This window comes from Falco cherrug, chromosome 3, assembly GCF_023634085.1.
Source record: "Falco cherrug isolate bFalChe1 chromosome 3, bFalChe1.pri, whole genome shotgun sequence".
Taxonomy (NCBI): Eukaryota; Metazoa; Chordata; class Aves; order Falconiformes; family Falconidae; genus Falco; species Falco cherrug.
In genome coordinates this window covers 114,250,000-114,276,061 of record NC_073699.1, presented here as the reverse complement: position 1 = coordinate 114,276,061, position 26,062 = coordinate 114,250,000, and the positions used below count along the sequence as shown (strand labels likewise).

General features: G+C 38.7%; 1 protein-coding gene across 7 annotated transcripts in view; it reads right to left on the bottom strand.

Annotated features, from left to right (window-relative positions):
* The window catches only part of RERE (arginine-glutamic acid dipeptide repeats), a 254,406-nt gene that overhangs the window by 169,357 nt on the left and 58,987 nt on the right, over positions 1-26,062 (bottom strand). For all 7 annotated transcript variants that reach the window (XM_055705121.1, XM_055705123.1, XM_055705116.1 and 4 more), the window contains exon 2: positions 9,254-9,724. In XM_055705121.1, the coding sequence (XP_055561096.1) occupies positions 9,254-9,578 (325 nt within the window). In that variant the 5' untranslated portion in view covers positions 9,579-9,724. The remainder of the gene's footprint in view (positions 1-9,253; positions 9,725-26,062) is intronic.

The following is a 26,062-nucleotide window of genomic DNA, read 5'->3' as shown; positions in this document are numbered from 1 at the left end:
TTTACAGTATCACAGAAAAAAATAATTCAATCATCAGTTAGAAGATATACAGTTACACACACAAATACCTTACCAGGGTGGCCCATCATGCAGTAACATGAAAACCGAGAAAACTTTTAAAGAATAATTCATTTTCATCAATGCTGTAGTTACATTTAACCTGCTGCATTTTGTATTCCACTTGGAAACAATACCCAAAAAAAAGCAGGCTCACTTTAACACACTCTCTTCACTTAGCCCACTTACATGTGGTGCCGAGTGTCAAACCTGTAGAGAAATACCTCCCCACCCATGAATTCTCTCCTCCATCCCCCCAAGAATATTTCCAAGATATTGGCACAAAACCTGAAACCCAAAATGAAGCCGCAAAGGTTAGTCCCAGGATCAACATTTTGACAGATTATATTTCACTCACTCACCTAACTTATCAGAAGAATCTCCAGATGCAAGTTAAAGCAATGTTCTGGCATAAACTGCTGTGCTACATGGGAACCCGTAGCACCATTCCCAGTACAGAAGCTAAAATGGAAATTGTTTACTGCGTATACAGGTGTTGTTATTATAATTGATCAAACACTTCTTTTATCTAATTGTCATGGAAGAGATGGCAACTTCCACAAACTAAAAATAAGAAAAAGGGCTGATAAATTCATACACTAGAAGTTCACACTACTTTAACCAAAATAAACTGAGGACAGGCCATGAACAATTACTGCGGCCACAAACTATCACTCCTTGAAAACCACTACTTCACGGAATTCCTTCCCCTTAGTCCAATTTTTCCACAATTTCCACTGTGTTTTTATTTCAGAACTTCCATTTGCCTAATTCCATAATGGCATGCTGTGCTCCCCATAAAGTACTACTTTTTGCTTAGGTTGCTATATTTCTCCTCTGCAAAAATAATTCCCTAACGCAGGTCTGCAAAACTGTTCACGTCCAATTTCCTCAGTTACCTATGGTAGTTTAACCACAAGTTTTCAACTACAGCTGCCATAGTCACACAAAGAAAGCAATGTCAGTAAGATGCTCATGTTAAGTTTCACATTCATCCTGTAATTCTTTCCAAAACTCCGCAGCTTTACAAGGTATTTATACTTTGCATTACAAACTTCTCAGGAACACGTCATGAAGTTCATTTAGTACACAGCATATGTTTATAGAGGTCACAATCCATTTCACTTCTAGTAGTCAAGGGCAGTACATCTTCTATTGTGCAAGGCCCATGTTTTGTTGTGATAGAACACAGAGGATGACTCGCAGAAGAAGTATTAACAATAACCTTATAAAGCTGTATTTAAAATTCCCCACTTGAACAATTAATCTGTTACAAAAATACCATCACAATTTTATGTAATAACAAAGACAATAGTGAAAAACTACCTGTTTAGACCAACACTGGCTAAGCAATGTCCCCGATCCCAGATATCCAGTCCCCAGCCCCAGGTACCCTCACCTCCTTCATGCTGCTGTTCATGATTTGTACACAAAAGCCAAACAAAGCCAGAGGAATCCATATGCTAGATCAACCTTGATCTGCACTTAAGACTCCGTCTGTCAAGCAACAACAGCTGTCCATACACAGAGCAATGCCTGCCACCATATAACAGTGAATATGAACTCAGTAAATGCATAGTTTATTTGGTTGGGTTGGGGGGGCGTGTTTGTGGTTGTTTTTTTGGTGGGGTTTTGGGTTGTTTGGTGGGTTTTTTTGGGGGGAGGGGGGTTGCTTTGGTTTGATTTTTTTGTTTTGTTTTGTTTTTATTTTGTCGGGTTTTTACAGTTTGGCTTAAGTTTACTGCTTATGCTAAGAGCACATACACAGAAAATTATTTCTATGCAGTTAAGTAGTCAATGTATGCTATCATGTAGCCTTATTTTCTACACAATCTTACTCACCTACTCACCTGACCATTAAAAAACACACTTTTCAGAAATACCTCAAATGCTGAGAATAAAAATTACAACCGCTGTTACATCCAACTGTGCAGAACAGTAACTCAAGTTCCAGCTGCACATGTAAACAGTTTTCTACAGACTTCAATCAACTTCTGAGAAAATCTTTCTGTGATGCTTTTATACATTTTTTTAAAGCTTTTATCTTTTTGTTAACCCTCCGGATATGTTTTAAGACTCACTTACTAGTCCAGGCCTTTTTTTTTTCCTCCTCCTTTTAATTACTAAAGGATGAATGGATAAAGAATGCATTTGTTTCCCTTGAAACCAAAGTCTTAAAGATAATCTCTTCTGCTAAAAAAAATATTGTCGGAAGTATTCCTCACTACTATTCACATATGCAGAAAAGTTGAAAACACAGGGGTGTAAGTGTGAAAAATAAGGGAACTCAAACACATTAAGCAGCACAGCTCCTGAGGTTATTCCTATTTACAGCAGCTGGAAGTCTATCACTGAATATCTGATTATTTCAACAATCTAGTATCACAATGGTAACAGCCTTTCAAATGAAGAGGGAAATACAGTCTGTCACATCAGAATATATGGTCATTTCAGCTATGAAGCTTTTGAGGGAAGAAAATACTACACATTCAAAAATGCACTTCTCCATTGTAAACTTGGTCAATCCACGCAACATAGACTGGCCAAAGACATCCTAAAATTAAAACATACAGTTGTTGCATTTCTTCTTTCTATCCAAGCATAACATTCAAGTTTTAAAACTTTCCAGAAAAGTATTAACTTCCCAAAAAAAAAAAATGTTAGCAGTCTAGAAAACACTTGCCATAACTTCAGTGTTTATATGAAAAAAAAAAAAAATCACGTTTGTATTACATGTATTTCTATATTTAATCCAGCATGGCTACCTTTCTCAGCTGGTAAAGCTGTCAGAATAAAGGGAAAGCAGCATCTATAAGAATAACAAACATATGGGTCAATGTCAAATACAAGCCAATCACTGTCAGACCACGAGCCAAACGCCTGCATTTCAATTTCACTAGCATTCAACACAAACACTACTGTAACACTTCCTAACAAAGTAAATGGAGGGAGGAAGCACTTCTGTTTGGGTTTTGTTTATATATATATTTATAAAGATGGAGGTTTGTAGATTGAAACAAGAATTTCAGCAAATTCCTTCAGTTACAACAATGTAAAACATCTCCGAGCAGTTATAATAAAGGGAACATTTAACAATGCCAGTAAAGCCTAAAGCTTAGAAATTTGGAAATTCTAATACCTGCTTGCTAACCAAACTGACTGGATTCTAAGGTAGCTAGAAGAAATCTCATTCCAACTAGATCTTTGGTAAATATAATTCTGGTTCCACTGTGATTGGAACCCTGCTGGCCACATTCCACAGGACACTTTGATGTCAGGCCTGGAGATTCACACAAAAGATGACCCACCATATCTTTTGTTATTTTCTCATTTTGATAGCGCAATAACCCAACATTTGCAGGCTTCAAATCTGAGACACTGAAGACTGCAAACTATTTCCCAGCTTATGAGGTGCTCCCTTTGAAAAATGGCCACATACTCTATGATCACAGAACGTATGAAAAGTATATAAGATCTCACTTTGATACACTTGGTGACAACTGAACAGCACTGTGTGCACAATGCACCTGACCTGCAAATCCAGTCTCTCTCCTTCTCTGATGCCTGTCCAGACAATAGCTTATAGGGTTACGGTGCCTCCTGAACAGCACTCAAGGACAGAAATCTAACAAAACTTTATCCATAAATCGAGAAAAAGTAGTACTCAAGTTGTGTTTTCCAGTAGCAATATCTCACTTCCATCCCACTGACAAAGATTTCCCATACCTTAAAAAAAAAAAGCACCAAAAAGCCCAACAGCCGTCCCAAACAGTGACTGCCTAAAACAGGGGTCCTCAAACTTTTTAACCAGGGGGCCGGTGCGCGGGTGAAGTGGCAGGCAGTCATCTGCGGCTGCTTGGTTCCCCCCCCCAACCCCAGCGGGGGGGGGGGGGGGGGCAGGGGGGGGGGGGGGCGGGGGGGGGGGGGGGCAGGGGGGTTCAGTAAATACTGGGGACCGAATTGAGGACCCTGGGGGGCCGTATCCAGCCCGCGGTCTGTAGTTTGAGGACCCCTGGCCTAAAACATCTCAAGGCGGCAGAGACACATTCCTATTTTTTCATGTACTAGGCCAGATGTTTCAGGATCCACATAAAACTAATTGTGCGTCTTTCCCTGCACCACATCAAACCACGCTTCCCATATCCAATCTGTACCTCTTCTTCCAGATTCACACAGATTTTAAAACACCTAGAACAAAGAGGCTCTCATGTAAGCTATTCCAAAGCAATTTGCTAGAAAATTATGAAGTCCTATAATGCTCTACTCTCCCTGCAGAAGCATTTCACCTTGTGTTACCTCATGTTGATTCCTCTTGCTGATGTGCTGTTTATATAGCTACTGATGTCACTGCAGAAACAGATCCTCATAAATCCTTTTAATTCCTGCAGATCCTTTTAAATGGTTCTACACAGGCAGAGCAAACAATATTGTCCTCGTCTCCAGGTGAAGATGTTTTCCTGAGGCTCCAAATCAACTCAGACTTTCATCCAAAGTTTTTCCAGTCCAGCATTCAAGGTGCCATCATGATGACATTACAGCAGCCTGCTCAGTAGCAACAATATCCTCAGTATTAAGTTCTGTGGCTTTGATAAAGTACTATGCCTTCCTAACGTGTTGAACAGACTGAGGATGAAAGCAGACAGAGGACCATATAGCTTCCTTGAGCAAGAAATGCATGCAAGAGTTCAACGAACAAAAACGAACAGGGCAATAAGAGTATTCACATAACCAGCTACTGTTTTGATGAAGATATTTCTGGTATGTACTTTTCTGGAATCTTAACCTACTTCACTTCATAAGAGCAATTTACTGGGATATGGGATAGAAAAAAAAAAATCCCCGTGTCCAAGGTCAAGCTGAAGATACACAAGAAAGATACCTCCACACATCAGGTCCTTGTAAGACATGAAGCACGTTGTTGACCTACAGGACACGGAGGGAAAAAAAAAGATTCTCTGGAACAGTATCATCACTACCTGTTTCATCTTTCATCATGTTGGTCAGAAATTTAGTGTCACACATGACTATTTGTCTTCCATCACATAGCTCCCTCCTCCAGCTAGGCAAATGATTCTTTTAAACCAAGCATCAAAAGCAGGGCCTGTACAACAGCTACTATATCACTCAACAGTGCTTGCAGTAGCATGGCACTTGGGAAAAGCCTGGGCAGCTGTTCCAAAAGCACCTTCCCCACTCAAGTCCAGTACAATATATTAACAGCCATCTGATTGATAGCACTTCTGTACAATCTTCTACACAGAAAATCCTACGTGGAGACCAATTGCCTAACCAAAACAACAGATGTAGTTGTAAGGTCTGGTTTACACAGCAGAATATCAAAGTATTCAAATTCGCTTACAGTCTGACAATCAAAGTAGAACTGCAAAAAACATACTACAAAACAAGACCACCAGTTTTTGAGTACATCCAATTAGGAGCCATGTGTTAACCATATTGCATGTGCATACAAACTGTATGGGAAATCAGCCCTTTCAAACAGTGCTGTATTTTGGCAAAAGCCAGTAGGATAGAAGGGAACCAATTTGCACTAGAAATGGAAGGAAATTCAGCATTAAATAATCTAACCAAATCTAAGAGGAGAAAACAAACACTAACATCTCAGTCTTGATGCAACTATCTTACACTATTACTACCTTATGCTAAGGAAGCCTACAAGCAAATCACATTGTACAATAAATTTGTTACCGTAACAGTCATTGTGACAAAAGCAAGGTAAGAACTGTGGGGGGCAGGGGGTGAAGAAAAAAAAGAAAAAAAAATCAGGTTAAATTAGGAAGGAAACAGGAGGGAGGTCGTAGAAACAGAGGACAGATGGGGAAGTAGGCCAACAAGCTTTTAGGATAGGCCTGTGTGATTTTCAAAGTAGAGAAGATTAATTGCATCGCATTTTCTAAGCCCTACTCAAATTTTAATATGTTGTTTAAAGCGACCCCCACATTCATTATATCTATGCAAATTAATAAGAACAGTATTTATATAGTAACAATATAGTGTAACCTTTCATTGGAAAGAGTTCAAATGATCTTGATTATCTACTTATTTACAGTTTATTTGCTATGACTCAAAGCTGCTGAGCTCAGCAGAGAAGAAAGTAATATGAAGTGTTTGGGTTAAGTACTACATAGCAACAGGGTAACAGAACAAGATTTTACCAAAGGACTTCATAGTAAGACAATGCAGGCCTTGAACATTCATCCATATCAGATAAGAGCATTTAAGAGAAAGAATCAAATGGATGGAAGAGATTTCCTTTCCTTAAAGCATGAAAGATGTAAGCTGAAGATAGCTATCCATTCTGCACACACCTTTTAATTTTCATCTGTCTAATCCTTGCTGTGCAAGTCTCAATAAATTAAATTCTCTTAATCCCTCTCAAATTTTATGTAATTTGCACCCTTAGCTACACATACTTCTCCCTAACCACAAAACAGAAGCTAAGATTTTCTCCTGTAATAGATGCTAAAATTTTCTTAGAATATATTACACACTGGAATGTGTATTCAAGATCTCATTCCTATTAAGAAATTACATTTTAAATAAAATTTAAAAATCACTATAGTCAATTAAGGTTTCAGCTAGGCTCACATCCCTCTAACAAGGAGCTAGCCAATAATGCAAGTTCTCATTGCTCTCTGCAGTTTTCAAGATAAAAGGATAGATGCAAGTTTAAAAGAAAACACAAGAGCAACAGGAAGAGAAAATTTTCAATGCTTGTGCTAATTACTACTAATACAAATGTAAAATTTAATAAGCCAATTTTTAAATTACCGAATTGGTATAAAATCTCAATTATCAGGAGTTCTATGGCTTTTCCTGGTTTTACACTAGATAACCTCCCCACACCTCCTTTTCTTCAAGCAGTGCAGAAGGATGGGCAAAGCAGAAATGAAGCAAGCTGCCCATGGCCAGCACTAGTCTTACTTGAGACTGGGCAGCCCAGCTTTCAAATCCTTTATCAGATCATGCAACATCTTCCCAACCCTGCCAAACGACACTCACTTAAGGAGGAGTTGCTCCCCAAGCAGACAGCTCCCCGATCATGGGTTCTGCAGCCACCACCACCAAAATGTGTTTGATTAAGTACTCCGTTTGTCAGAGACTGTTGTTCTCCACACTATCAACCATGTGTGCTCCCTGAAGTCCCATAAGGCCTGAGTGGTACTCAGCCAGCAGTTACAGGGCACTACTTGTGTGAAGGTTCTCCAACACATCTCCACACCTGTGCTAGGACTGAGGCTTTCCCTTGCAGTTCAGTCTATAAACAGTGTCTCCCCCACAGTGCAATTGCTTGTAAGCGAGAACACCCAAGCTGTAACTGAAGCTCTTGCCGATCCATACATAGAGAGGATTCCTCTTCTGAATAGATACTCTCGTGAAAAATACAGCACAAACGATCTAAGCTTTCCCCACACTACCAGCATTTACAGGCTCTCTCCCCTCCTCCATCAGTTATCTGGCAAAGGTGTAAGCTCTGTAGAACTACAGCACTGATTCCTGCTGTTGTATCCCTCTATCCAAGTACTGCTACATTAGAGCTACTCCAAGCACTGCACCTACTGGATAGAGTGCTAATACTTCTCCATCCTATTACAAGCTAAAAATGAGATCACAAACTGATTTTCCATCTTAATTTTAAGCAAAGTCTTTCTGCAATAAAGCCAATGTCTCGCGTTGTACTACTGGGCCCACCTAACAGCTGCTCTTAACAGATTCCAAATTATTTTTTATCCTGACACTGAAAATAAGATTGCCACCAAAGCTGACACTTCTGCAGGCTCCCTGTTGCTATTGATCAACCAACAAATACTATTCAACTGCAAGCCCCGACCAAGAGAAAAAATGTATCTTTCCAATGGTTTGGAATTATATTTGAAGCATTTCAACAGATAAACTATTCTGACAAACGCTAGTAGATTTAAGTGAAAACAAGATTACAGCTTTCACACAGAAGAATAAGTATGGAGTGCAACACCTCCAAAATCAGCAGAATTTCAGCCCATCTGTATAGGCAGCTGATAATGCCCACACATACAACTAGCATTTTAGAGCATTTGCAGCTACTATGACAGGATAGAGCATGTAAAATATTTACATCTGCACCCGTACTACAAGCTCTTTAGTAGTTGAGATATACAGCTCCTCCTGGAAAAACAGGACAAGTTTTCACATCCTTAGTTTCAATCTATCTCTATTTTGCTCCAGCAGTGTTACTACAGCACAGTGATCATTTTACAGAAAAGTAATTTAAAACTACCAGAGCCCTTAAACCAGCACTTTGAACAGTAAAGCCAAACACAACTATTCCTTGTGGTGGAAGAAGTAGTTACAATCAACACTTTTAAAATGCTGTGGAGATGAACACAGCTGGTTTTACTCAAAAATGAGATTATTCAGCTAGCTGTATTCCTAAGTACAGTTTCCTTCTTCTGAGGAAGAAGTTAGCTGACAGCAGCCACAGGTTAGATCTTGAAACCTTACATGAGACCATACAAACCTTATGTAAACTTGGCAGTAATTATGAGGCACATCCAGAGCGCACTGCAAGCTTCTGCTTCTGTCCCTAAACATCCCTGACACTTACTGATACTGACACGGTTTTGACCAAAAGCTAAGCTGCTGTGCATAGGCATTAACTAGCTACTAATGAGGGAGGTGAAATCAATGGCATAACAGATATGAGATCTTAAGTCACCTCATTTATATTTCACAAACAGAAGACAGGAGAGGAGCTCTACAAAGAAATCAGATATGCAGAAAAACTTGTCAGAAAGGTTGGAAGATACCTCTTTATGTCACCTAGTCAAATCTCTAGCTTAGATCAGGTCTCATTCCGAAGTTGGAGCAAAGTGCTCTCCTGCTTTATCCAATTTAGTTGTGAAATTTCCACGGACAGAGATTCCATAGGATACACAGATAATTAGTGTAGTAGAAAGAAAAAAGGGTGGCTCTTTTTCAAAGAGGAACTAAGTTCTTTCCAACAAATCAGATATTGCAAGATACAGTGGAAAGCTTTTGCATGCATATCCATACTTGTCTCCAATGGAAGTGGGGCAACCTGCCCCTAGGACAATCATAATTTAAGTTAACAGAGAGCACATTGTGCTGTCTGCTGCAGCAAAGTAACTGGTAGCTCTGGTACACAATTACTTTCAAAGGAAATGTAAGAATTCCTTACCTCCAGGCCTGTATACAACATCATCCTCTGTGATAAAGGACGTTATTTCACCGTTGTCTGTTCTCTCGTATCGGGACTTCTTCTTGGGTGGTTTCTTTTTGCTTTTCTTTGTGGACTCCTCTGTGGTGGCACTGTTGTTGTCATTGTCCTCATCTTCACTATGGTCACTTTCTGCATAATTCTTGGCACCTCCTTCCAACGTACAGCTCCGTCGAGGGCGTGAGTTCTCACTCTCCCTCACCTTGTCTCTCTTGTCTCGCTCCTTATCTCGGTCTCTATCCCTGTCCTTCTCTTTGTCTTTGTCTTTTTCTTTGTCTGCTGTCATGATTCGCCACGTGCCTTCTTCTGTCCTCTCACGGCTGGGCCTCCGTGAAAGGTAGACAGTGAGCCTGGGCTTCAGTCTTCTGAATTTCTCACTCAAATCCAGGAAAAATTCAACCACTCCAACAACCCCAGCGTTTTAAAAAGGTTCTTGAAGGGGTGAAGGGGAGAAAGAGGGGAAAAGCCCATGTTAATATTCAAAATTCTTTCAATTTCTGAAAATAAAAATTACAACCAAAGAAAACCCCACATCCTAAAGCAATTGAGTATGGAAAACACAAGACAGTAAAATACAAGGTAGCATTCTGAAGCACTCACTGAAATAACAACATGAAGTGTCTGTAAAATGCCTGAAGCTATCTCCATCCTCACAAAGATCTCAATACTTATAAAGATTCTTTTGTTCACTACAGAAATACAGTAACTTTTTAGATGGAAAGTCCTCGCTGAGAATATGCATCATTTTATACTTTAAGCTGAACAGGAAGCATGCAAGTGAAAAACATTTAGGAAGGGACAAGTGCAAGAAAAGAAGAACCTAAAACTTTTTTTTTCCTGGAGCAAATGGAAAAGTTTAGCAAATGGCCGTATTGTTTTACATCTCAACACCTCTAGCAATGGATGCCCTGCAAAGCTGATACAGAATAAAGAATGCCATCTGCCACCTCCAGGGCAATCTGTTAGGAAACCTTGCTTGCCCCTAGCCTGCTTTTACAAAAATAGAGCTAACCTGTAATCCACAGATTACAGGAATTAATTAATTGAAACCAAACCACAGCAGTTACAAGTGCACTAACAAAATCTTCTTTTTCATCTATCAAAAATATGACTTTTCATGCTTGCTTTACCAATAAGCAAACAATGGAGATGGATTTTATAACTCATCAGCTTAACACATTCAGTTTCATGCAGGCAAATAGTAAGGGAAGAGATAATCCTAATGTTTTTAATTCCCTGATGATTTAATCAATACAGTTAACATCAACTGCATCCTTTTCTTTGTTCAATGCAAGTTTAGATTTAAAAAATTTTACTTGCTCTTACAAGGATATTTGCAAGCTTGGATCTATGGGACAGGATCTTCAAACCACAACCAAGTGCAGAGAGCAGCTGCATACTGCTGTGGTTTAACCCCCGTGGGCAGCTACACACCACACGCAGCCACTCACTGACACCCCTCCAGAGCACCCTGCAACTGGGGCCTGGATTAATTCCCCATGAGACACTACTACCAAACCTCAGTCAAACTAAAGGTAAAGGATACTGGCCCTATGCAGTTACATCCTTTAGTCTTTTGACTGAAAATTAGGAGTTTTCTTAAAATGTCCTTTCTGTTGGTTAAAGCAAAATGATCTGGACTGACAGGTTGCATGATACATCCTTGAGTGACAGCCAGCAGCACATACATAAGAAAAGCTCTAGTGAATTTTCAACAACTAAAGTATTTGCAAGTGCCTTTTAAATATGGCTCAACAGCAGCAGTCCGAACAGGTGTAGCTACTGATGAACAAGAATCATAACATACCATTTTTTCTGTAAATATTCATATTCATGAAAGGAGGGATATTTCAAGAAGGGTGCATCCAACTTAACTTATTAAGTTGCCTTTTTTCCCTAGTTCACCAGTTCAGGGTAGAGCTGATTTACCCACATCCACTTCATAGGCTTTCAAGAAGCTACTATTGGGTGCAACCCAAAATTAGTCCACTGTGTAGAACACTATCACATGAAAGTCAGGGATTAGTAAGACTGAATGTTCATGCATTAAGCATCCAAAACCACAGACAAGGTTAAAAAAAAGACTATTTTGATTTTTAAGAAGTCAGCTGAGAAATCAGTGATCTGTGATGTCTTCACTCTTACATGAACCTCAGATTACAGTGTTCTTGCCCCTGTTGACTACTACTTCCAGCAAAGGAAATAGCCAAAGAGAGACAAATTGCTTTTGCCGATACAATTCAGGCTGTGGCTTGAATCTCTCAGGCATTTCCTGAATGAACTGATCATCCAGGTAGGAAATTATTCCGTTTTCTTTCCTCCTTGCAGCAGCTGCCATCATTCTGATAACACACAAGGGGAATCCAACAAAACTCCAATAAACTACAATGAATTTGTCAATTGCCAGAGAAGTCGCAGATAACAGTGGTAGCAATGGTCTGCAGGGACTCAATAAGAAATGCCTTAAATTTCCAGAGGTTAGGAAATTCCCCAATAGCAAGCTTGAGGGTTTTTTCTATTGCTGTCGATACAAGATTATCTTTGGAGAGTAAATAATCTATTAATTTTCAAAGAAAACTGATTACTTTCCCAGGGTCATCTAAAATTTACAAGTTATACGTAGGCATCTCAGCCTATGTACAAGAGATCTTTGCTTTCTTTTGAGATCAGAAATTAAACGATACAGGATAAACCTAAAAAATGTTATTCAATGACTTCCAAGCATGGATAAAATCCAGCCACTTCTGATTATTCTTATATACTAGCCCCAGATCTCAACAGCTCAATTTTTGGAGTTAGGTACAAAAGCCACAAGAAACTGAAACCTAAACAAAAACCCTATTCTTTTCAGAGCTTTTTACATTGCTTTTTGTCTTACTTGTAGTAAATCACTACCCTCTCCTGTTTAGTAAGACCTGAATGTTGTTTACAAGTTCATTTTGGAGAACTTAAGAGAAAAAAGCCAAAGAGCAAGTCCTTTTGTCTTGTTTTCAGCAGCATCTAAGAAACACTCACACAGTCCAATATCATTAAGAGACAATACAATACAGAATTCAGCTCATATGCTGATATAGGCTTACCACCAACACAGGATTCTTAAGGTTATGCAAGGTTCAAGTTGCACAAAATCATGACCAAAAAACCCACATTCTGTTCAATTTCCAACTGCGCTAAAAAAACCCCAACTTCGCATATGCACAGGTAATGACTAAATGCAGTGCAGCTATAGCCAAATGAATTTATGTTCCACCACCACTTCTTTGATACTAGCCCACTTATACCTTACAACAGCAAACAGATAATACATTCAGGAAACAGCTCTTAAAACAGTCCCATCTGTACGCAACCTATGTATTTTGTTAGCGCTCTCTCTCCTGAGCATAAAGCACTAGTTTTTATGATAGAATTACCACAACCTGGTATTATCAACAGACTGAAGTGTCCCTAAAGAAGCTGCATCAGCTTTTCTGTCCTCTCTCAAGAGTGTCAATGTATCTTCCAAGTGGAAGACCTCAGTATCACTATCTTTCCAACACTGTAAAAAGATCACACTTCTCTTCTGGCACAGGCAACTGCAGCACAAGCACCATCCTTTGACTGCAAAGCACAGAATGTCCTTTTTTAAAGACAGAGTTTTATTTATTTACATATATATATATATGAAAAATTTCCAAGTTAAAAAAAAGCAATAACCCATCAGCAGTCACGACAATAGTTCTTTATCAGGGATGGGTGGCAAACAACAGAAAAAGCAGGCTTGAAACCTGACAAGCTACAGGGTTTTTTGCGGGGAAGTCTCAAGATGAAAGGCTGAGAACGTGTCAGCCACCCCACATCTCTAAACATAAAGGAAAAAGGAATTTAAATTTCCTGTCTGAAGGAAAAACCCCAAAGTTCATTAGCAACTGACAGATAATTCATCCATATTAATTTTATCTGCATCCTGAAATATTCTGACCTGTTCCTTGTATTCTCCAAGTTTCACAGAACCAGAGCTGTGCAAGTAATTTGGAAAAAGCAGCTGCAATTTCAACGCAAGCTGCTCTTTGCCAAACTTTAAAAGTAAATTTCAAGTGAACCATATTACGTTAGCAGAGTCTATTGAAGGGTCAACAACACATCAAATACAGTGACCTCCATATGGCTGGTGGGTAAATCGCTTCACAAAAGTAACCTCCAAATGCACTTCCCCTTACTCTTGTTTTTCTATCTTCATCAACACTTATTAAGGGCATAGGCAAAGCCAACTTGCCAGCAGAGAGAAAAATCCCTCTACACAACCTGCCACGAAGCACAACAAGAGAAGCCTCTGAATATCAAGGGCCACACACTGCAGGGGAAGCACTGATGAATTCCAGTTCTTGCCATCAACCAAGAACAAATACTGCAGGACTTAAAAGAATGTTCCACATAACTGCAGATTTAAGTCCTTGCTGTTTTTCCCAGATTAAATTGAAATAAAGTACTTCAATGTTTTTATTAAAAGTCCAATTATTGGGGGCGTGTCCTCCCACCCCACCCCCCCCCAAAAAAAACCCCCAAAAACCACCACAACAAACATTCTACATAGAGGAGCAGCATCAGATAAACAAACACCACATTCATAATGATTTAGTTCACTGTAGGGCTATGCAAGGATTTGTATATACCACAATTTGCTCAGTCTGTTCATGTATGAAACTTCCAGCTACTAATACAGCAAAATTGCCACCCTCCCCCCCTAGCTCCTGTTTCAGGAGAACCCATTCAAAAGTGCTTTTCATGGCCAATGTATTTATGAACAGTACAGGAAGCCTCTTCTTCTAATCATAGTTTGACTAGCATTAAAAGGCAAGCAATAAAGTCTCACAGCAAGCACTACTCAACTTTCTTACACAAATGTCACATTTCCAAGACTATTATAAAAAAATACTAAATTTCAAAAACATTGCAGGATTAAACCAACATCATAACAAAAAAAGCCTATTTTTGTCTCGGAATAAAGCAGTCACATAACCTTAAGAGTAGTTGCACCATCACCAGGGAAAAAAAAAAAAAAAAAATAGAGAGGGGAAAGACACTGTTGCACAACCTGAACTGTGTAGCAGTAATCCAGACCTCCTAGAAGACCAAAGAAAAATTACTTTATCAGCAGCCACCTAATTAAGACTAAGCCATTACTACCACAGAAAAATAGCTGATAAATAATCTTCATTACTTAAGCAATGATCCAAACATGTTTTAAAGATTCCAAGGTATATTTTGCCTCTACAGTGAAATACAATATTGCCTCTTGCTACTTCCCCACTTTTTATTTACTAACATTAGAAACCAAAAGCAAATAGGGTTTTATATATCAAAGCATATACCCAACATGTTGAAGGATCTCATAAACCATAAGAGCAGAGAGTTACCTTAAAACTGAAATACTACATCATCTAAACTTACACGTTTCCATTTAGTCTCATACATTTTTACTTCACACACCAACCACACTGGAACAGGAGAATACTACCAAGTCCACATTCAAAAGCTATAATGTTGCCCAATCACTCTTGACCAAAATGTAAATACTGTGAAAAACGTATCTGCTGATTGAACTTTAATCATCAGTTACAGATGTTGTGGTGGGTTACACACTTTTATCATTCTATATGTAACAAGGCATGAATGTGGAACCCATAAAACTTAACACCATCACAAAAATTACAAAAATATTTCAAGCCTTCTTTTTTTGTTCTCTGAAGTAAACTGGGATAATACACCATGTATATTGCCAAATACAGTAATCACACAGATGTTTAAATATGGATTAGGATAGCAGAAGCAAATACATTGAAAATCTTAAGTGGGTTTTGGCAAGCTCTGTAGCTTGGATTTCCAGTAATTTTAATCATTGGCAGCTCCTCATTCTCACTATACCAAACCACCACCAAAGCAGCTGCTCCTGTCATCATACTACAGAAATGCAGGTTACAGCACCCCTGGTTAAAGAGCATTAACTGGCTTTGATACCTGTTTACTGCTTCTTCCATAGGGAATTAATTTCAGAAAGAAGTATTTTAAGCTAAAAGGGGAACCTTCACTTTACAATGGCCGAGACCAATATAGAATATACATATATACATGGATATATAAATATCCAAAGGAGTGAAAGAATAGCACAGCCATTATTTGTTCAACACACATTGAAAAACAAAGAAAAATTTTAGCTTCACTGCAATCACTGTAAGATTTTTTTCATTGTTATTTTTTAACTAGAGCCTCAGGATATGTCCATTTATCCAAGCAAGATTTTTATATCCAGTACGGGATAACTTTATATATCTCCACCCCACATGCCATCAGACAATTAAAGATCCTTACCAAACATAAGCCAAAACTGTGTTTGCAGAGCTACTCACTTAAGTCTTCTGTTCTCTGCTTTCTAGAAGAAAACACAGGTACCTGTGACTTCACATCATACTCAAATGCTCTTACTGCTGTTAAAATGTTCAGGTCTCCACAGAAAAAGAAACAGAGGAAACTACAATACTGGTAGGAGACAGGGACTTTAGTTTAGGAATAAGGGCCAGACATGATAAAGGCAGATTGGCAGTAATCGTCCCAAGTAAAGGTAAGTCTGAGAGCAGGTGCTTCACCAAGACAGAACATTGCCCCTACAGGGTTCTGCAACTTACTACGATATCCCAAGTGCATTAAGTGCTTGCGAACGCTACTTTTATATAGAAAAGGTGTTTAACATTGTTCTTACAAACTGTAGTGCAGTTAAAACTATAAAAACTTCAGACAAGTCTCGAGGATGGCTCCTCTGCCCACAGAAGTTCAAGAGGAACACTTCAGTGTAAATGAAGCTAGAAAGAAAAATGCTCCAGTTACAGTCCCCGTGTTCCTGAAACAGTCTTTTGCATCCTTCACCTATTTAACAGGCAACGCGAGAGCAGCATCACTCCAGAAGGACACACACAAAGGCCCCAGCTGCTTTTCAGGACACAGGATATACACGCAGCTTATTACTAGTCAAACCCAAAAGTAGCGAGGTGTTAATTTGACTCTCTCACTAAACCCTTCTCAGTTCCACTCCCAAAGACAGACAGAACAGAAGATGTCATAACAAGTACGATTAGATCTGCCTATACATTTTCAAATGCAATCTAAAAATAAAGTTACTGCCAAAGTATCTTATGTGAAATCAAGCAGGCATGATTTAGCCTCTAAATTTCACTTTAGAAAACCAAAGTGCAGAAGTTCGTAATCGTTTTCAACTGATCATTACCCAATATTCACATGGTTAAGGTTTTTCCCCCAGCATTCTAAATCTAGTTCAGATTAAAGTTTCATCATTTGTTCAAACACAAAAACTTTCACTTCCTCCCATCCAAGTCAGGAGAGCAGGACACTTACTTCTCCCACCAGAAAAGAGCTGTAGTCAGATCACGGTGGGCACTGAGTTATTAAGATGGCCAAACTGCAGTTACCCATTACACACAGCTCTAGTTATTTGATCTATACACCTGGAAATCATTATCAGAGCAAAAAGGCACATATACCACCTCTTCGCAAATTTAAGTACTTACAACCTCTTAACTGGTATTAAAGAGTCAGGTTCTAAAGATAATGTGAAAGAAAATTCAACAGAAAAGCTACAAGACTGAAACTGGAAGGCATCCAAGTAGGCAGGGTAACTACAAATATGGAGAAGAGCTCCTTTTTCTTATTTAAACCAGACAGATAAATCTTTTAATAAGATTTGTTTGGTCATGTGATACCAGTCCTAATACACACAACAGGATGTTATTCTTCTTATTACTAGTCCTTCTGGTAGTAGAAGGACTTCTACTTCTGCATTCTTCTGCAGGCTTTTAGCCTCATACTGCAAGACAAAAAGGCACAGTTTCCAGCAAATGCCAGTTTAAAGGAAATGTGCTGTAACTGCTAGAGTTCCTTCCACAGAGTTTTTTCTAATTTTTATGTCAAGGAAGAATTTTAACTTGGTTTTAGCGCAAAGGATTAGATTTAAATAAGAGAGACAAGAAAACAGCCCATAAAGATTCCACATACAAGGTTTGAAGAACTGCTTTAAGAACACCTTCAAGATCATTTGTGAAAAATAACCTTAATAAGACATTAGGAAATCTCAGCTGAAGACAGACAGAATGAAGTGCTAAACCAAGTACCAAAATGCAATACTAGCACCACAGTTCAAATACGCACATGCCTGCTTCAAACACACAAAAAAGTGGCTTCTATACAGCTTACACTTCAAAAGATCCCACTTTCTATGATAAAGCTCGTTAATTGCATGGGCTCAACCTCACTGGGGAGGCACACAGAAGTTTAACCTTTTAAGTTTCAGAAAAGACTAAGAACATCTATTGCCAACTTTCTTCCACGTTCTTTCCCCGTCTTCCATTTGCCGCTGAAAACGCGAGTTGCAGATATTCAGCGTGACAAAGTATTTTAAGAGTCCATGCAGGATATCCCTCAGAATGTTCCATTCATCATCTCAAACTGGAGAGACCAGAGCCACCAGCCTCATGGTAACACACATCCACAGATTGCAAACTAAAGTCAAATTCAGTGATAAGCCAGCATAGGAAGGAAAAGAAGAAAAGATACTGCAAAAGCTTTATACCATTACGCCTGGATGGTATTTCTTTCAAGTTTCAAGTGACTTTTTACTAAAGATACTTGCCTCAACTTTTGTAATACAGATCCTGCTGAGTTTACCTACAGTATTTTCCAATCAACTGCCACATACAGAGCCTAAACACAGCTCTCTCCCTGCCATAAAGAAAGGAAAACAAACTCAGGTCCTGAAGGCAGCAGCAGGGCATTATCCTATCTGACAGCATACACAGAATTGCAACCTCATCAATAACAAAACTTACTAGCTAGTACTGGGCCTTGTGTTCCTTTAGACTTGGTATTTCAACAGAACCAAAGACTTACGTCACATCCCACTACACTGCCAAAAGAACCGAGATTGATGCATTTTTTACTACTGCTGCACTACCTGTTGTGCTGTGTTCAGTGTAATGCTGATTTAATATCTCTACTACTGCCCTGAAAAATAAGAGTGAAGGCTTGGCAGGGATGGAGTTGAGAAAAGATTACTCCCAAACAACAATTTCTGACATGCTGCACAGTGACTTCTGCTTGTTTGCTGTTTTGAGGTTTTTGTAATGCTGAAGCAGGAGGGATGGGGGTGAGTGGGAGGCGTCGGTTAATAGTTTGAGAAAATCTGGAAGTGTTTTCAAGAGGTCTAGAAAAGGCCTGCTTATGACTGCGAACACATCCACGTCAATTCAAGTCACAGTCTAACACCAAATAGAAAAAAAAAAATATATAACCAACTTGCACAGCCTTGAATGAGAACAGGTCTTCCTGACTGACGTTACTGAAAGAAAAAGATAATGTTGATAACTAACATCTGTCTAACAACACCATGCAGCAGTACCTGTTGCAGAATCTTAAGATGTCTGAAAAGGATTTGAGCATTTGTAAAGCTTGGAGATCTACAAATGAAGGTAAACACGATGAGCCTTTTATTACAGTTTTCTGCGAGCTTTAGAGGATGACTGGCTTCCAAAGTTCTCACACACATACACACACACAAAAACATTTTTTCCTACAACAGTAATGCACTGGTCAAAAAGTTTATTTTCTTCCTCTGTTCTTGCGTACCTTATGACCCTCTGAGGACTGTGTCACCTAGTCAGTGTCTTACCACCTTTACAGCTGAGTGGGTGTTGAAGGTGTCCGCTGAACGGTCACAGGACTATAGTTTGGAACCCTCCTGGAACCAAGTTTGCTGAAAATCTTTTAAAAAGCTCTTACAAGTCTCTTCAATGAATTATATGCCTCTTATCAGCTGTCTTCCTTGCCTTTTTCATGGGCATTTTGAGTTTATAATGTAAATATAGCACTGGAACACTTTAGCCAGTAATGGTCATTATGAGTTACATATTTACAGTCCAGAGCTCTTGTAAGCCCTGTAAGTGCATGCAATTAAAAGCATGTTTGTTCGTTTTGAACTGCTCTCTACTAATCATCCCCAAATGATTCAAGAAGCTAGTGTCTAGAGAAAAACAAACAGGCACTGACTTCATCAGCATCTCTCACAGCTGAGAAGTAATCACTTGAATAAAGGCAGACAATTCAAGGTGTTTCTCACGATAGACAGTAACTTCTTTTTTCTCCCCCTGTTATTTACCCAACTTGACCTGAGAAAAGAAAAACAACAGATCTTGTATTTCTGAGCCATACCTTACACCAACTATGCTCACAGCTATCAGTTTTTAAATCACGATCTGTGTAATGCCACATATCAGGGCCCTCCCACTGCACATTCCACCCTTCACATCGATACTCTCTGACTGGGGATATTATGGCATCATTCTGAAATCCAGGTCAAGGGTCTCTTTGACAGACAAGCTATGCAGGGTGACAGCTTACATAAGACCTTCAGTCCCTCTTCAACATAATGTCGATGCTACAAAACTTAAAGGAACAAGAGGACACAAGCAAAGCAGGATTTTGCAAGGTGAAAAAATTACTTCTGCGTTTATCAAGCTAAAGTGACAGGCTACTTTGCATGTCTTCAGAGTTACATTTTCAGAGGAGGAACATGTTTCATTTCACTCAACAATGTTTCACACATCTTTAAATACTTCCTCAGAAAGCAGCCAGGGTTACCTGGCAATTGTGATGATTTTTAAAGACTAGAGTGGTAAGGATCTAAGAGGAGGAAAGTGATATTTCACTTTGTGGTATTCTAACTGGCACAGGACAAGTAGAACAACTATCTACCTGGAAGAGGTAATAAATTCAGTAAGTACCATGAACAAAACTTCACAAGACCATTAGCTTTGACCACGGAGTAGACAAAGACCAAGGATAATATTTGAGGTGAACGTATCAGCTCCCACCTCCTCTGAAAATGGTCAGGCAATTTGCCTATGATACTCACAACAGCGATCTGAGAAAAGCTTTCTGAGAACACCTGCTTTTAAGACAGTTTTACACACAGGCTTTCATAGAAGTAACAATTCCAAACAAGTCACAATTGCTCCACAAATTCAAGAGCAGCAACATAAAGTCAATACTATCCTAGGAAGTTTCTGTACCCTCAACAAGATTTCCCAATTTTAACAGATAAGTTAGCTGGACTTTCTATTCTCTCTATTACTGTTTGGTGAGAAATCTAAAAAACAGCAGGGACACTGGAGCTGTCTGCGCACTCGCTTTGATATGAGGCTGTTAGTTTGGTCTCCACCTGAAGAGTTCATCCCTCATTTACTGTGCTGTGTTGTGATCCATAAAACACTGAAGACAGCCCCTCCCAAATCCTACACCCTTTTCACCTCCCACATATACCAAGAAGCTTAAGGGCTAAGCAGCTGGGTGGCCACTTCAAAAGCAGAGTGCAACCAAGATCCAGAACTATGACTACAGTACAAGAATTCTGATCCCAGACCACTGTATTGATCCACTCTATTAAACCATGATGCTTAGAATTCCTCTTAGTCATTTAAAAAGGTGCTTTAGTGGCCTCTATAGTCCTACCATATGGGAACAATGATCCACAAACAGTAAAATACAAAGCCATGTATTTATTACTTTTTCTCTAAAGTCATTCAGGCTGATGTAAACAACTACTCCAATATAGGTCTAAGCAGTCATCCCATAACACTAATTTAAAAAAAAAAAAAAAAAAACAGGACTTTTTAAAAATGTCCATATAACGCAACGTAGCTCCCTCACTTTAAAAGGCTGTTAGGGGAGAAAAAGGCCCAAGGGACCCATGAAGAGCTGCTATTGTAACAAGAACTATTATCTAGGGAATGTAATGCCATTTGGAGCCAAGAAAACATCTGCATCATAATCTTGCTTAACAACATTTAAAACCAGAAAAAGTTAAACAAGAACACATTATGATACAGAGCAGGTTATTTTGAACATATTCTACTTTTATCAGGCACAATTACTTTGCTTTCCTTCCAGCAACCACACCAAGACAGAAGTGGATTTGCAGGATTACTATTCAGCCAACCAAACACAGATGAGAGAGAAACAGTGAGATGTCACTCCCTGCATGTATATAGCTACGCTTTTTAGTTATGCTTATCTCCACTGCATGTTTCATTTTTGAAAGAGCTGAACACACTGCTGCCCTCCTGCAATCCTTTCATCTTCTAGAAAGCCTCCAAAATATCTTCATTTGAATCACCCAAACAAAAACTCGATCAGGTTATTTTTGGAAAACCCCTTTGAGCAGCAAAGGCAAAAACTCTGGTTTTCAGCCACATTACCTATTTTATTTAACTCCATACAACTGCCTATGTATTTGAATTACTCAAAATGGAAGAATAACTGCAGGGTGAGCTCCTACTATGAGCTGACTGACCAGGCATTTCCACTGAAATGCAGCTATAATTAAAGCAATTTTTCTCTAAAGAAAGCAGCATTGTGAGAGTTGCTGAGACCATCTACAAGACTCAAGCTATAGCACTTCAGTGCTCCATAAAATTCCACAGCAGCAGAAACAAAGAAATTCTGCTGTATTCCAGTGCTATGGCTGGGGTGGGCTGGGGGGTGGGAAATGGTACAATGGTACAACCTTATCAGAATTAGCAATAGATACTAACAGGACCTATTTTTTGTTGTTCACTATTTTAAATACTTTTTCCATAAGCATCAATACAGATGATATTTCTGTCTAGAGAAACAGTCTTTGAATTCAGATACTGGTCTCATTTTCTCTGACAAGCAGCTTATTTTGATTAATGACAGAGCAGACGTCAGTTTTCTTTCCTACAAAGCCTCTCTTCCCAGTACAGCAGCACTGTTGTAATCATGAGATTAAGTGTGCTTATTCATGTGTGAAACGCAGGCTTGATCTGTCTCGTATTATAGACTGTCTACAGCAAACGGTCAGCATATTCTTCATAGCTTCATAATACTTAACAAGTGAAATGTATTCAATTACATCTCACTATCGCATTTACAGAAAACAGTAAGAAATACTTTGTACTTCAAGTAGTAAAACCTTACTAGTGGAAGTATGACCTTCGGTCTTTACTCTTCAGCTACACAAACAGGTTCTGCTATGAGGCAACAGGAACACTATTCAAAAAGCACACTCAAAATACTGCATGCAAGAAAGAAGAAACACAAGCACAGAAAGTCGTGAGACAAAGACATACTATTTAAATGTAACTCTGCATGCAGTAAACCTACACAACAGCTAGTTAATGTCAAGAGAGCCTGTATTTCAAGAGATCATATGATGTCTTGTATGACCTTAAGTGATAGAAAACCAAAGCTGTCGATACTGGCATTTGACCTCCAACACATTTTCATCCCAAAAATAGAGCTAGGTGCATTTCAGTCATCCATGAATACATCCAGCTTGCCCAAGGTCACCCTGAGACCCTGGGAAACCTGTGATAACCTGTCTCCAGACTATACTCATAGGACTGAGTAAGAAACAAAGCATTACACCCACCTCCTCCCCTCAACTGCATCACTACCACTAAGGAAAAAAAAAAAGACCAAACCACACACCATGAAAGAAAATCTACACTGCTTATGCATACAGGTGTATCACGGCAGAATTTGCTACTGTCCTAACTCCCTGGCTTTTATCTTCCTGTCTCTTCAAACAGTAAGGACTTAAATCACCACATAATATTAAGGCATGATTCCCTTGTTCAATGTTTAATGTTGTGCAACCGTAAACCTTTGTTTTAATCAGAAAGGGCCAGCTTACTCCCAATACCATCATCAGCTATGACTGATGTGTAAGGAAACAAATTGCAGTGAACAGGCAATTAGAAGATGCTCCATCTCTTGATGTCATAAGTTTTTAAAAACAAGACAGAAATCACACAAATCCCACAGATTTGTTTTTCTTTACAAATAGGAAGGACAATTAGAAGACATAGGTTATCTTAACACAAAGGATCATGAAGTAGAACAGATTAACAGGAAAAAAAATCTGTAGTAATTTTCAGATAGTTCTTTCTAAGTTAGGGAAGTACTAACAATTGCTCCACTACCAGTAACTTCTGCTACAACTCTGCTAGCACAACTGAACCAGTGACAATCACAAGTACTGTACACATCTTGCATCTAGAGAACAGACAGAATTCACCAGCGACATCAAGATTAGTCTTTATTTTTGAATTAATAGATAGAGCACAATAAGCTTAATTTCATTATACCCATAAAACATCAAAATTTACACAAGCAGGATATTCTAAAGGTTGGCTGAATTCTGAACCTGCTTTTCCAAGGTATTTCAAAGTCTTGAGGTTAGTTCACTAAATAAATTCAGTATACTCCAGAGATGCAGTGGTTAGCAGGAATACCTCATGGAACTACAGAATGCATTAAACCAACAATGACTTAACGGAGAATTTTTAAAAAATTACAAATTGTTCATTATGTATTTTTCTGCCCAGCAGAAACTTTTATTACTACAAAGCAGCATCTATTCTCATCCACACTTATTTTAACAGTGTTTGCTACAAGAGCCACCACAGAGCTCATTTTACCCTAGCAAACCACAGCAAGGAAACAATAGCAGTCCTGCTCAGTTCCTACGGTTACTATCATCTGCAACACTGGAAAGTTCTTTAATAAGTTCATGTAGGCAAACAGAGACTGTATTTAGACCATCTTAAACAGTCCTGGGAACCCACCTACACACTGTTCTTGCCAGTTTCCATACTACACCTGAATACCAGATTTCTCAATGGCATCCAATACAACTTCTCACCATCCAAGCTTCCATTTTTTTCTTTCCCTTAAGCCTGGATCACTTCTCTGCAAGTCAATGAGCTTTCTTTTAGAAGAAATACAAATAAATAAAAAAAATGTACATAGCACAAAGATAACAGAAAAATTCACCTTTTTTTGTAACCGTGTTACTGCTCCTGGGCAGCAATGAATTTAATTCCTCATTAGATTTGAAGCACTATTTTTGAAAAAAAGGACCAGCTCACAGGTCTCACACATGAGGAGTTGCAACACTATACATGGTTTCAAAAGCAGTCTTCTCTACTACAAGAGCGATGGCATCAGTACTCTGCTGACTACTACCATTTGTAAGGGACTTCATAACTGGTCACATATTTCATGAGAGGAGGAAAAAAACATTAAGCAGTGTTCCAAATGATTAGTCTGCTTCCAATCTAAACCAAGAGGAAGTATTTTACTACTGCATGAAGTAACAACTGACTTTGACCACGCTTCAGACATTACTGTAATTTTTACTTCCAGTACTCTCAGTAGATACTCTTAACTGTTGTAAGACTAAAGCAATGGAATCTCATGTAACAGAATGAGGCAATACAGACATATTAATGTATTTAGGTCTGATATGGTAAACTGCCGAGAACAATGCTGCAAAATCAGCACATAAGCATAGAATAACCAATGCAAATGATTATCAAGCCACACTGAATTTGGTGACCTCATTCACCTAACAATACTACCACATCTCATCATTTACCACTAATAGTAATTGGGAGATGGCAGAGGTACTAGGGCAAAAAAGTTTGATTTTGTGTTTTCATGCCTTGTTCTCCTTAAGTCCAGGACTACTTATCCTTTGCGTACTGAACAATACATTCTCGCAAATTTAAGGGATGTGAAATGTTCAGAGAGAAGAATGAGCACATGGAAAAAAAGGAAAATCTCCTTAGTTTTCATAATGATATGCTAATACCCCATGACATGCAAATTAAGACCACACAAGCCATGCTGAAATGCCTTTCATGCTGAAAATACCTTCAAAAATCAATCTTATTTTTCCTATTACTAAAACTACTTGCAGTCTACTGTGGAGCTAAGCAGAGCACCATAAACTGTTCGTAGCAGCATTTAATCAATCTGTGACCAAGACATGGCTTTTAACACCACCTTCATTCCCACAGTAACATAAACTATGTTTATCATATTTCGCTGCTTCTTCCAAATAAAAACCCAAGATTATTCTTTAGCAGCTGAAGACAGCAAAACAAATTACACTATCATAAATATGATGCAATAGAGTTTTACTTGTAAAAGCATACCTTTGAAGATTCTTGTCTATGAAGTTTCCACCATTTACTGCACATGTGCATTCAACAACTAAACAATCAGGCATTTAGAAGGATGTCACATCACATTTTTTTTCCTGAAACACTAACCTAATCGGGAGCTGACTTAAAAGCTACTTTCAAAACACTACAGAAGAAAATTCACCAAGTCCCAGTTACCCAAGCAACTAAGACCTAATTAAAACTATCCAACACTTCAGGGATTAGCCTGTTTTCTCTTACAGTCCTGTAGCCTCTCCCATGAGATAACATATACAGCTATGGTGAGATTTATTACTTACTAACTAGCTCTTAACATACACTGAATTATGATCTGGCCTGTGAATCAGAATGAACTTTGGTATAAGTGACATTTCAAAACAATTATGTAACTATTTTTTATTCAGGATATGAAATAAATATTTGTGTCTAGTATATTAGTATGAAATGGCATTGACAGGGCCAATAAAAAAAAAAAGCTCCTATAGATGTTTGTCTGACATACAATGCTTGTAATTTTTCTCCAAGTGTCTCTATTCAAAATGAGCAGAGATGTGTACTAAGCAAAGATTTTGCCGTCAGAAATTTCCTAATGCTCCTGAAATCCTAAACCACTGTTGAACTCCCACACAAATGTAACATAACAAGATAGTTATATTTACGTTTGGCATCTCAGATACCACAGTTATGTCCTCAGAAGAGG